This window comes from Pseudophryne corroboree, chromosome 2, assembly GCF_028390025.1.
Source record: "Pseudophryne corroboree isolate aPseCor3 chromosome 2, aPseCor3.hap2, whole genome shotgun sequence".
Lineage (NCBI taxonomy): Eukaryota > Metazoa > Chordata > Amphibia > Anura > Myobatrachidae > Pseudophryne > Pseudophryne corroboree.
The window spans coordinates 701935226-701948419 of NC_086445.1; the positions used below are offsets into that span (position 1 = coordinate 701935226).

The 13194-nt window shown below is 46.0% G+C and overlaps 1 protein-coding gene across 1 annotated transcript in view; it reads left to right on the forward strand.

The window, feature by feature from the left end:
- The window catches only part of LOC135051111 (sushi, von Willebrand factor type A, EGF and pentraxin domain-containing protein 1-like), a 104441-nt gene that overhangs the window by 72904 nt on the left and 18343 nt on the right, over positions 1-13194 (forward strand). The window contains exon 10 of the mRNA XM_063957277.1: positions 9892-9988. Coding sequence (XP_063813347.1) covers positions 9892-9988 — 97 coding nt within the window. The remainder of the gene's footprint in view (positions 1-9891; positions 9989-13194) is intronic.

Below are 13194 nucleotides of genomic sequence, written 5' to 3' on the forward strand. Positions count from 1 at the left end.
TGAGCAGGGCATGCTGGGATGTGTAGTTCCACAACAGCTGGAGGGTCACAGGTTGAAGACCCATGATCTACAATGTCACGTAGTCTATATAATAGTATATTACAGTTTGCTATGTCAGTGACCTGCACTGCAACCCATGATGCTTCATTTATTGTTGATGTTTTTTTATATATATATATATATATAAATATATATATATATATATATATATATTGTCTATATATTGTTTTTACAAACTACTATTTGCAATTTTGTTGCAATGTGCAATTTTTGTGTTGTTGCATAATATTTGAGTCTTATTTTTGAATTGTTGCCCTGTTTGCAACAAAGGCCCTCATTCCGAGTTGATCGCTCGCTGCTGTTTCTCGCAGCACAGCGATCAGGTTACTACTGCGCATGCGTATACACCGCAATGCGCATGCACGTCATACGGGTACAAACAGCATCATTGTTGTGCAATGCTTCTAGCGACTAATCCATTCGCACAACCGATCGCAAGGAGATTGACAGGAAGAAGGCGTTTATGGGTGTCAACTGACCGTTTTCTGGGAGTGGTAGGGAAAACGCAGGCGTGTCCAGGTATTTGCAGGGCGGGTGTCTGACGTCAATTCCAGGACCAGACAGGCTGAAGTGATCGCAGTGGCTTGACTAAGTAAGTTCAGACCTATAAACTAAAAACAAAAACAACAACAAAGGTGTCCTTGTGCATGGGACATTGGTGTTACTCCAGAGCTGATAAGCCGCTTGACTGTTTCTGCTTTTTTCTTTCAAAAGTCCAGTGATGGTCCGGATACAAAGGCAGTGATGTTGTTAAATATTGACCCAAAGTAGCCTTCTGACGCGTTTCGCTTTGGGTCAATATTTAACAACATCACTGCCTTTGTATCCGGACCATCACTGGACTTTTGAAAGAAAAAAGCAGAAACAGTCAAGCGGCTTATCAGCTCTGGAGTAACACCAATCTACCATGCACAAGGAGGACACCACGTTTTACTGAGGACCCTGAAACCTGGCTGGTTTCATTTCATCATACGAGACACTTTCAAGGGACTACACCTCTAGCAGTTTGGTAAAGTTAATGGTGAGACTGCGCTGACAGTCCATCTCCAGCTGTTACATCTTTCTGCAACCCAGTTGATTTTATTTAGGAATGGATTACTTTGCAGCTATCATTGTGACCCTCATTTTTACTTTTATCTATGAATTCATTGTGTGTTTTTAATGTGGTTTATAACCTATTAAATGTGAAGTATTTTTTATCATTCAATCCTTCTCAAATTTTTAATTCATTCTATTTCACGTTAGCGCTGCTATTTGTTGTTGTTTTTGTTTTTAGTTTATAGGTTTTGGGTGTGACTACCCAAAAAAAAGTTTAGCAGCAGCATTAGAGTCATAGCACCAGTTAGCGCCCGATCACCTATTTCTTGGTACTTCTTTTTATTAAGTTCAGACCTACTCAGAAACTGCAAAAAACTTTTTCGTCCCGCTTGGCTGCGCATGCGATCACACACTTGCAAAGCGAAAATACACTCCCCCATAGGCGGCGACTATACGTTTGCATGGCTGCAAAAAGTAGCTAGCGGGCAATCAACTCGGAATGAGGGCCAATGTCACTATGCACTTTTGTTATGTTCATGTTCTGCTCTTTGATTTCTTTTTGAATGTTTTGTTATGCAAAACTCAATAAAAATTACTCAACTTAAAAAAATAAAATGGGACAGCAATCTGTACCGTTCATCACAGGTAATGCTCCATATTGTTAATTTTTTCAGGGCTTCATCTAACAACTATGGCCAAAACCTTGTGTGACTCTAGGGAAAGGAGTACGAGCAGGAGGACCAATTTGAACCCATACTCACAGTTTGAATGTTCTGAATGGTCTATCTGCTCATACTCCCAATACATTGTGAGCATAAACATCTCCAGTGGCTTTGTAGGAGTACAGCCCATCCATCCTGCTGATCAAACCTTTTAAATTACCCTAACTAGAATCTTGAATTCATAATGTAAAGCTCAAAGTACATTTCTCTTATGTCCTAGAGGATGCTGGGGTCCACATTAGTACCGTGGGGTATAGACGGGTCCCTTGGGAGCCATGGGCACTTTAAGATTTTAATAGTGTGGGCTGGCTCCTCCCTCTATGCCCCTCCTACCAGACTCAGTTTAGAAAATGTGCCCGGTGGGGCCGGTCACAGCTAGGGGAGCTCCTAGTAGTTCTTTTAGTTTTCTTGTTTTTTTAAAAGAGTTAGGCACAGGGAGGCTGCTGGCAACAGCCTCCCTGCTTCGTGGGACTTAGGGGGGGAGTAGTGTCCAACCCTCTGAGGTTAATGGCCACTATCTCCGCTGACAGGACACTGAGTTTCTGAGGGTAATGATCGCAAGCACACGAGGCGACCGCTCACTCCCTCAGCATGCCGCCACCCCCTAACAGAGCCAGGAGTTGTTGGTGGTGAGTAGGTTGCCGACAACTCGACAAGCGGGGAACCGGTGAGAATGGTGGCATCAGGGCTAAGAGGCACTGCTTTGCGGCGCCCTGGGCCAGCGCGATACCCTTAAAACTGGTCATCTGGGCTATCAGGGAAGGTATTCTACTGCTAACAATGTGTTTTACCTCAGGCCAGTATATTCTTTAAGTGCGGGAAGACGCGCCATGAAGGGGGCGGAGCTTCTCCTCAGGGCGGATCCAGCAGCTCACCAGCTCCATTTTCTCCCTGCAGATCACACACAGAGACGCTGACAGGGAGCGCTGACCCTCCACATAACTCCAGCTATCCTGTGCAGTACAAGGGGTTATAGAAGGGGGAGGGGGGAGAGAGTGTTATTCACAATTTTACACTGTGTAGTCTATTAAGGTTGCACAGTCAGCGCCAGGCCTTTATTATATAACTGCCTACTGGGGCGCTGTGTGGGTGCTGGCTCCATTAACTCTGTGTCTCTCTGAAGGTACTTGGGGGAAGACTCTGTGTCTTGTTCTGCAGAGTATGTATCTTCCCCAGAGGAATCCATTCCATGTACTCAGGAATGTAATATCATGTCTCAGCCTTCTGAATCCGAACCGTTATGGGTGGCTTCAATTGAGGGAATGATATCCCAGATTTCATCTAGGATAGCTCATACTGAGACTGAAACACAGGTTTTGAGAACATCTGTAGAGGTTTTGTCTGGTTCTGTTCCCACTACCTCCTCAAACTCCCCTGGTACATGCCCAAAGAAGCGTGCTCTTGCCCGAATTATGCAAGTTGACACGGATACCGACTCTGATATGGGAGACAGTGATGGGGATATGCGGGGGGGGGGGGTGAAGCATCCCTTGCAAAGGGGGTGCAGCTCATGATTGAGGCCATTAGGGATGTGTTACACATTACTGACAAAGCACCTGAGCAGGTCGAGGAGGCTTACTTTACAGACACTTGGAAAGCCTCCCTGACCTTTCCTGCGTCTAAGGAATTAAACACATTATTTTAATAATCCTGGGAAAACCCAGAGAAAAAATTCCAGATCCCAATAAGGGTTCTTGTTGCTTTTCCCTTTCCTGAGGAGGATAGGAAAAAGTGGGAAAACCCCCCCTATAGTAGACGCTTTTGTATCTAGACTGTCTAAAAAGGTGGTTTTACCTGTCCCTGCGTCTACCGCTTTGAAAGAACCAGCAGACCGCAAGATTGAGACTACGCTCAAATCCATATACACTGCTTCAGGCGTGGCGTTAAGGCCCACTACTGCCTGTGCATGGTTTTCTAAAGCCATAGTGAAGTGGTCAGGCACATTATTTGAGGAATTAGATTCTCTGGATAGAAGTGACATTGAAATGTTTTTACATCACATACAGGATTCTGCGGGTTTTATGGTGGAGGCCATAAAGGACCTTGGTCATCTGAATGCAAGGACGTCTTCCATGGCTGTCTCAGCACACAGGGGACTCTGGCTGCGCCAATGGTCTGCAGACGCGGAATCCAAGTGATGTGTGGAGAACCTACCCTTCACAGGTCAGGCTCTATTTGAGGAAGCATTGGATCCATGGATCTCCACGGCAAATGCGAGTAAGTCAACCTTTCCTCCCTCAGCCACTCAGACATCGAAAAAACATTTTTCTACGTCTACAATGCAGTCCTTTCGGACCGCAAAGGTTAAGAAGTCTAAGCCCCCTTCCATTTTCTTCAGAGATGGTTGGGGAAAATCCAGAAAACCTGCACCTGCAGGTTCCCAGGAACAGAAGCCTGGCTCTGTTTCCTCATAATCCTCAGCATGATGGTGGACCTCCCAGCCTGGAGAGTGGGCAGGTGAGAGCGAGACTCAGACTTTTCAGTCACGTTTGGATATCATCCGGCCTGGATCCCTGGGTACAGGATATTGTGTCCCAGGGGTACAGACTGGAGTTTCAAGAGCTCCCACCTCACAGATTCTTCAAATCAGGCTTACACAGATTCTTCAAATCAGGCTTTGCTGACAGAAAGGGCCACTCTACAGGAAGCCATTCAAAATTAGAAAAGGCAAATGTCATTGTTCCAGTTCCACCTCATCTGGAAAGCAAGGATTACTATTCAAACCTATTTGTTGTACCAATGCTGGATGCTTCGGTCAGACCAATTTTGAACCTGTAGTCGTTAAACCCTTATTTGAGGGAATTAAAGTTAAAAATGGAGTCTCTGAGAGCGGTGATTTCAGTTCTGGAGGAGGGGGAATTCCTGGTATCCCTAGATATCAAGAATGCGTACCTCCATATTCCGATTTGGCCACCACACCAGGCTTATCTCAGATTTGCACTGTTGGACTGTCACTTTCAGTTCCAGGCACTGTCATTTGGCCTCTCCACGGCACCGAAGGTGTTCACCAAGGTGATGGCAGAGATGATGGTACTCCTCTGCAGACGGGGAGTGAACATAATTCCATATCTGGACGATCTGCTGATAAAGGCATCATCAATGGAGAGGTTGTTTCAGTCCATTGCTCTCACGACTCGACTGCTCACGGATGGATCCTGAACTTCCAAAGTCACATTTAGAGCCGACAAGGAGATTGTCTTTCCTGGGGATGATCCTCGACACGGAAGTGCAGAGGGTGTTTCTACCGGTAGAGAAGGCGTTGGTGATACAAACAATGGTCCGGGATGTCTTAAAGCCTGCCCGGGTATCAGTTCATCAGTGCATTCGCCTTCTGGGGAAGATGGTTGCCTCCTACGAGGCTCTATAGTATGGAAGATTTCATGCACAATCCTTCCAACTGGATCTCCTGGACAAGTGGTCCGGATCTCACCTGTATATGCACCAGAGAATTCGTCTGTCGCCAAAACCCAGGATTTCCCTTCTGTGGTGGCTACAAATGCCTCACCTTCTCGAGGGCCGCAGGTTTGGGATTCAGAAATGGATCCTTCTTACCACGGATGCACTTCTCAGAGGTTAGGGCACTGTCACCCAAGGGGAAACCTTCCAAGGAAGGTGGTCAAGTCTGGATTTCATTCTTCCGATAAACATTCTGGAACTAAGAGCCGTGTACAATGGTCTTCTACAAGCTGCACATCTTCTGCAAGATCAGGCCATGCAGATGCAGTTGGACAATTGGACAATGTAACACCGGTGGCCTACATAAACCAACAGGATGGAACGTAGAGCAGGGCTGCAATGTCGGAGGTAACAAGAATCCTCCTTTGGGCAGAAAGACACGCAGTGGCGCTGTCCGCAATCTTCATTCCGGGAGTGGACAACTGGGAAGCGGACTTCCTCAGCAGACATGATCTCCATCCGGGAGAGTGGTGCCTCCATCCGGAGATGTTCACATAGGTGACAAATCTTTGGGGTGTACCTCAAATAGACATGGTGGCCTCCCGCCTCAACAAGAAGCTTCGGAGGTACTGTTCCAGGTCGCGAGACCCACAAGCAGTGGTGGTTGACGCCCTGTCACACTGTTGGCGTTAGCAACTGCTAGACATGTGTTGGAATTGGGGGCTTTGTCCCGTAAAAGCCGCTACTTAATTTTCCATGAGGATAGAGCTGAGCTCGGGACGCAATAGCAGTTCCTTCCAAAGGTTGTGTCGGTTATTCATATCAACCAACCTATTGTGGTGCTAGTGGCTACTGACTCCTCTATTCACTCTAAGTACTTGGATGTTGTGAGGGCTTTGAAGATCTATGTGAAGAGGACTGCTCGTCACAGGAAGTCGGACGCTTTTTTTGTCCTTTATGATCCCAACAAGGTTGGGTGACCTGCTTCTAAGCAGACGATTTCTCGCTGGATCAGGTTCACTATCCAGTATGCGTATTCTACGTCAGGATTGCCATGTCCAAAATCTGTTAAGGCCCAATCTACTCGTAAGGTGGGTTATTCCTGGGCGGCTGCCCGGGGTGTCTCGGCTTTACAACTTTGCCGAGCGGCTACTTGGTCAGGGTCGAACAAGTTTGCTAAGTTCTACAAGTTCAATACTTTGGCCTCTGAGGACCTAAAGTTTGGTCAATCAGTTCTGAAGGAGCCTCTGTGCTCTTCCTCCCATATTGGGAGCTTTGGTACATCCCCATGGTACTAATGTGGACTGCAGCATCCTCTAGGACGTAAGAGAAAATAGGATCTTAATTACCTACCTGTAAATCCTTTTCTCGTTGACCGTGGAGGATGCTGGGCGCCCACCTAGCGCTTCGTTTTCCTGCAGTAGTTACTTGGTTCAGTACTGCCTTGTTACTTGGTTAAGTACTACATTGTTACTTGGTTAAGTACTGTTGTTCAGCTGTTGCTGACTTGTTCAAGCTGGTTAGCTTGGTTTGCCTTGTTATGTGTGAGCTGGTGTGAATTTCGACACTGTCTGTATTTCCTTCTCTCGAAGTATGTTGTCTCCTCGGGCACAGTTTCTAGACTGAGTCTGGTAGGAGGGGCATAGAGGGAGGTGCCAGCCCACAATATTAAACTCTTAAAGTGCCCATGGCTCCCAAGGGACCCGCCTATACCCCATGGTACTAATGTGGACCCCAGCATCCTCTACGGACTACGAGAAAAGGAACTACCGGTAGGTAATTAAAATCCTATTTTTTCAATATTCAGTTACCTTCTTAAAATGTTTTCTGTATGCCTTGGGAATCTTAAACCTGTGCAATATAATTTAAATGCTATCCTTTAAAATTATATGTTAATCCACCAATATTGCATGTGTTCAGCATTGCCATGTTAAAATTTGACTTGTGCTATGGATATACAAAATTTCAGTTTAGCGTGATATAAAATAGTGTTTTCTGCAGAGGTTATAGATGGGATGCGTTTCATTTCCCGGCTGTTGGGATCCCGGCGGTTAGAATACCGATGCCAGAATCTTGACAGCAGACAATGCAGGGTGTGGTTCATTAGGTCGACATACATTGGGTTCACCATGTTTGGTCAACATGCATTAGGCCGACATGTACTAGGTCGACATGAGTTTTTTAGGGTTTTTTGGTGTCGTTTTCTTCTAAAAGTGACGCGGAACCCCAATGAGTGCACCATGACCCTTCACTCGCCATGCTTCAGGCACCGTTCCTAATTGTAGTCCAGGTGGATCGTTAATTATGAAAAAGGTAAAAATAAAAATAAAAAAATTGTGTAAAACTCATGTCGACCTTTTTCAATGTCGACCAAGTACATGTCGACCTAGTGATCGTGTCGACCTAATGCACATTGACCAAACATGGTCAACCCAATGTATGTCGACCTAACTCATGTCGACCTAATGACCACCATTCGACAATGCCGCCAGCCAGAATCTCGGCGCACCAGAGTGATTCCAACTCGCAGCGTGGTGAGCGTGGTGAGCGTAGTGAGCCCGCAAGGGGACTGTTAGCGCTAACCCCGCTACCGGCATTCTGGCGGACGGGATGCAGCTGTCAGGATATTGACAGTTGACATCCCGTCCACCGGTAAAACATACTGAATCCTTACAGATAATGGGGGTCATTCCGAGTTGTTCGCTCGTTATTTTTTTGTCGCAACGGAGCGATTAGTCGCTAATGCGCATGCACAATGTCCGCAGTGTGACTGCGCCAAGTAAATTTGCTATGTAGTTAGGTATTTTACTCATGGCATTACGAGGTTTTTTCTTCGTTCTGGTGATCGTAATGTGATTGACAGGAAGTGGGTGTTTCTGGGCGGAAACAGGCCGTTTTATGGGTGTGTGCGAAAAAACGCTACCGTTTCTGGGAAAAACGCGGGAGTGGCTGGAGAAACGGAGGAGTGTCTGGCCGAACGCTGGGTGTGTTTGTGACGTCAAACCAGGAACGAAACTGACTGAACTGATCGCAGATGCCGAGTAAGTGTGGAGCTACTCAGAAACTGCTAAGAACTGTCTATTCGCAATTTTGCTAATCTTTCATTCGCAATTTTGCTAAGCTAAGATTCACTCCCAGTAGGCGGCGGCTTAGCGTGTGCAAAGCTGCTAAAAGCAGCTTGCGAGCGAACAACTCGGAATGAGGGCCAGTATTCTGTGCTTCTCTTGTTACTGTGGTGATGCAGACATGGCAACCTGATCAACTGCAGCTCCTGGTTTCTGTACTCTTGCAGTAAGTGTCCATGAATTTACAGCATTGAGGTTCTGATTCAAAGGACACAATGGCAAAGTTTGCATGGTTGGTCAATGTGTTAAGCACTGTGTAAGCATCTAAGTTACCCTGCGCATGCGTAATGATGATTACTGCTGGGCGATGCAGCAAGGATTTGGCACAGAGAAGCATAGGTGTGCGCAGGGGGGGTGCCTGGTGCGCACAGGCACCCCCTAATGTCCGGCATCCCAATCTCACATGCCTAATGCAGCGATCACCGAGCAGGCTGATTACTGACCCCTCTGCGCTGCACCCTGTCAGGACTGCATTACTGACCAGACGCCTGGGTTAATCAAGGGTGCCACTGCCACCGGCTTTCAAACTCCCGGCTCCACCTCCATGTACAAAAACAGCATGATGTGATGATGTCATGCTGCTCGCATGACCACCCGTCACACTCGCCACACGCCCACCTCTCTCCTTCTATGCTATGCCAACGCCAGCCACTGATGATGAGCAGCATGCAGCCAGCGTTCCTCTTAGGATGACAAGTTCAATACTGGCAGGCGGTCAGCAGCAGAATTGACACGTCACTCGTTTTTCCAGCAGTGGCAGTACTAGTCTACGACTGTCAGTGTCAGTGAGTGGCTGACTTGTAAGTAAGCTGCTGCAGCGTGCAGGGGAAAGAGAGGGGGAGCCAGGCCAGGCTGAGGAGGAGCAGTGTAATTGCAGTGAGTGCCATCAGGGGTGTTTGTTTGGTGCACACCACAACATCTGACAATGTATCTGCTTTATTAGGATTGATACAAGGGTGGATATTTTATATTGCGTTGACCTCAATAGATGGTGCTAGACACACCCCTCCGACGGTGCACCCTCTAATAAAATGTGCTGCGCACGCCTATGCAGAGAAGTGGTACTGGTGCTCATGTTCTAACGGACATTCTGAACAACCATGGGATAGCTTTAACGTCCAATCATGTGACTGATGTCTGTCCGAAGGTGCAACTTTTACACAATCGGCGGCTTAGAGACCAGGTGGTGGGTGTCTCTGTATGAATTCCTGTTGCTGCGGCATTAGCATAAATGTATAGTTGCACTGTGTAAAAGGCACAGTCACGGCTACATTAGTGCCCCCTCTGAATCGTGCCCAGAATGAGCAGTGAACCTCTTAGGAGCGGTCATTCCTGTATTTCTAACATTCCCCCTGTCCTCAGTGAAATGCTTGTCTGATTCAGGATTTTTTTTAGTTAATTAACTTGGTCTCACTTTAGTTGGTATCAAGCATGCCTTTGTCATCAAACCAATAAGTTAGTTTATGTTAATTTTTTGTAGAAAATCATAAGCCATAAAAATGTTTTCTCAATACAATAAATAATATTGGCATTATCTTATTTTTCATTAGAAGTGACCTGCGGGGATCCTGAGCAGATTCGGAATGGAGAAGTACAAATAACAGGAAATGATTATGGTTCGATAGCTGCCTACAGTTGTAATAATGGGTAAGTACAATATGAACAGTAAGTAAGTCAACAGAATAGGTGATATATTTGTTACAGCTAGAACTACCACTAGAATTACCCGTGATTAAAGTCTGAAATAATAATATTTAGATTGTTGTCTATAAATTATAGATCCTATTCAGAGTTGCACACAAGTCGGACGCATTTCCACTTAAACAGCATGCACAGAACTAAATATGGATATTTGCTTATAAGTCTAGTTACTTGCATCTGTATAGCTCTACTGCCCATATCCATTCTCTTCAAATAGCCATCATCTTCAGCGGGCACTTGCTCCAGCCCAATGCGGGGTGTGTATGACCTGTCTGAGATCACTTACCTCTACATAGCCCACAATTATTTATACAGCGCACATACATTCCACAGCACTTTCCAGATACTGTACCAGGCAATCATTCACATCAGATCCTGCCCTAGTGGTGCTTGTAAACTATATTTCCTCCCACATGCACATAGCCTTATGGGTTGCAGTTATGTGACTGGGGGTCAGGAGACCGCCAGTCACAATACCGGCCCATAAATCTCGCCCTCTTACAATCCTGATGGTTGGCTTGTCGAGCAACAGGGACTATTTCCACTCCACGACATCCATAGAGTGGGAATAGAACTTGTGGTGAGCGCAGCGAGCCACCAAGCCGGCTGTATGGTGTGCGCAGTGAGCCCGCAAGGGGCTTGTTGCACTAGCCCCCCCCTGCCGGGCATAGGGCTTGTTGCATAGGGCTAGGGGCTTGTTGCACTCACCTCCCCCCTGCCGCATACCCAACCCACCCTTATGTACACTAAGGGGGACGACATGTACTAAGCAGTGATAAAAATGGAGAAGTGAGCCAGAGGAGAAGTTGCCCATGACAATAAATCAGCATTGATGTAACATTTCTAATTTGCATACTATACATTTGTACGGAGTAGCAGTTTGGTTGCCATGGGAAATTTCTCCACTGGCTCACTTCTCAACTTTTATCACTGCTTAGTACATGTCCCCCTAAGATATACATTTTGACATTGAGTTCAACTAACCTACCAGAATGTTTTGGATTGTGGGAAGAAGCTGGAGTACACAGAGGAAATCCATGCTAACACAGGAAGGACATACAAACTCTACACCAATAGTGTCTTGGCAGAAATCAAAACCAAGACCTCCGTGCTGAGAGTCAGTAATGCTAAACACTTTGCAAACCATGCTGTCTACATGCCGCTGACATGTCCTCAGTCAACTTTGCTTTTATGCGAACGCCGCTTTTCCAAGCGGTTACGCCCATTACAGCTCTACATAACTCCTAGCCCATGTGCACATGCCTGCTGTACCAAACAGTGCAAGATCTGTCCAGAAACTGGACTTTCATGTGACTATGAATCAGACTCTAAATCTGTCAGCCCTTCTTCTAGGGGTATATTTACTTATCAGCGGGTTGGCACAGCTACTGATTATATCTGTGACCAAAACATTTTAAACAAAAATATAAATAAATGCTAAATCAGGCTTATTCCTATTGCTGCCAGCGGCTTTGTCAACTATCTGGTAAGTAAAAGGTGTTAAAGGAGTGTGATATTGATGACTAATTACAGTATGTGCTGCTTTCCTCATGTCCAGTTATGGTTCACCTTCCCAGTACATAACTCCAGCCTTGATGAGATGATAATATATGTGCCAATGCAACCCACTAGCTAAATATAATAATATTAGGTGTCACCATTTAGTTTTGCAGTTATATAAAAGCAAATGATGCAGGTCACAGAGCAGAGGGCATTCTACTTTAAAGTAGCCGTACATTGTATGATGAAAAATAAATGAAATATTAAATCCCTTTTAGTAAGTTATGTTCTGCTGGTTTGTTTCAATATGTATTTCCTTTTTCTAAAGAAAATGTTACACCGAACTGTTGTGGTTTGTGACCGGTAGTGATGAGCGGGTTCGGTTCCTCGGGATCCGAACCCCCCCGAACTTCACCCATTTTACACGGTTCCAAGGCAGACTCTAATCTTCCCGCCTTGCTCGGTTAACCCGACCTCGCCCGAATGTCATCTTCCCGCTGTCGGATTCTCGCGAGTTTCGTATTCTATATAAGGAGCCGCGCGTCGCCGCCATTTTCACTTGTGCTTTGGAGATGATAGCGAGAGGACGTGGCTGCGTTCTCTCAGTTTCTGTGTTCAGTGTGCTGCAAATATCTGCTCAGTGTGCTGCAAATATCTGTGCTCAGTGTGCTGAAAATATCTACGTTCTCTGCCTGAAAAACGCTCCATATCTGTGCTGCATTGTAGTATATAGTAGGAGGACAGTGCAGAATGTTGCTGTGACCACCAGTATATATATAGCAGTACGGTACAGTAGTCTACTGCTCTACCTCTGTGTCGTCAAGTATACTATGCATCCATACCTGTGCTGCATTTTAGTTGTGCGCAGTACATAGTAGGAGGGGACAGTGCAGAATGTTGCTGTGACCACCAGTATATATATAGCAGTAAGGTACAGTAGTCCACTGCTCTACCTCTGTGTCGTCAAGTATACTATGCATCCATACCTGTGCTGCATTTTAGTTGTGCGCAGTATATAGTAGGAGGGGACAGTGCAGAATGTTGCTGTGACAACCAGTATATATATATAGCAGTACGGTACAGTAGTCCACTGCTCTACCGCTATGTCGTCAAGTATACTATGCATCCATACCTGTGCTGCATTTTAGTTGTGCGCAGTATATAGTAGGAGGGGACAGTGCAGAATGTTACTGTGACCACCAGTGTATATATAGCAGTACGGTACAGTAGTCCACTGCTCTACCTCTGTGTCGTCAAGTATACTACAAAAGTTCAGTACAATGACCCAAAAATCAAAATTAAAAGCGTCTGATGAGAAGCGTAAACTTGCCAATATGCCATTTACGACACGGAGTGGCAAGGAACGGCAGAGGCCCTGGCCTATGTTCATGGCTAGTGGTTCCGATTCACATGAGGATGGAAGCACTCATCCTCTCGCTAGAAAACTGTAGTGCCACTCCTAGATGGGCCAGGTGTTTGTGTTGGCCACTTGGGTCGCTTAGCTTAGCCACACAGCTACCTCATTGCACCTCTTTTTTTCTTTGCATCATGTGCTGTTTGGGGACTATTTTTTAAATCTGCCATCCTGTCTGACACTGCAGTGCCACTCCTAGATGGGCCAGGTGTTTGTGTCGGCCACTTGGGTCGCTTAG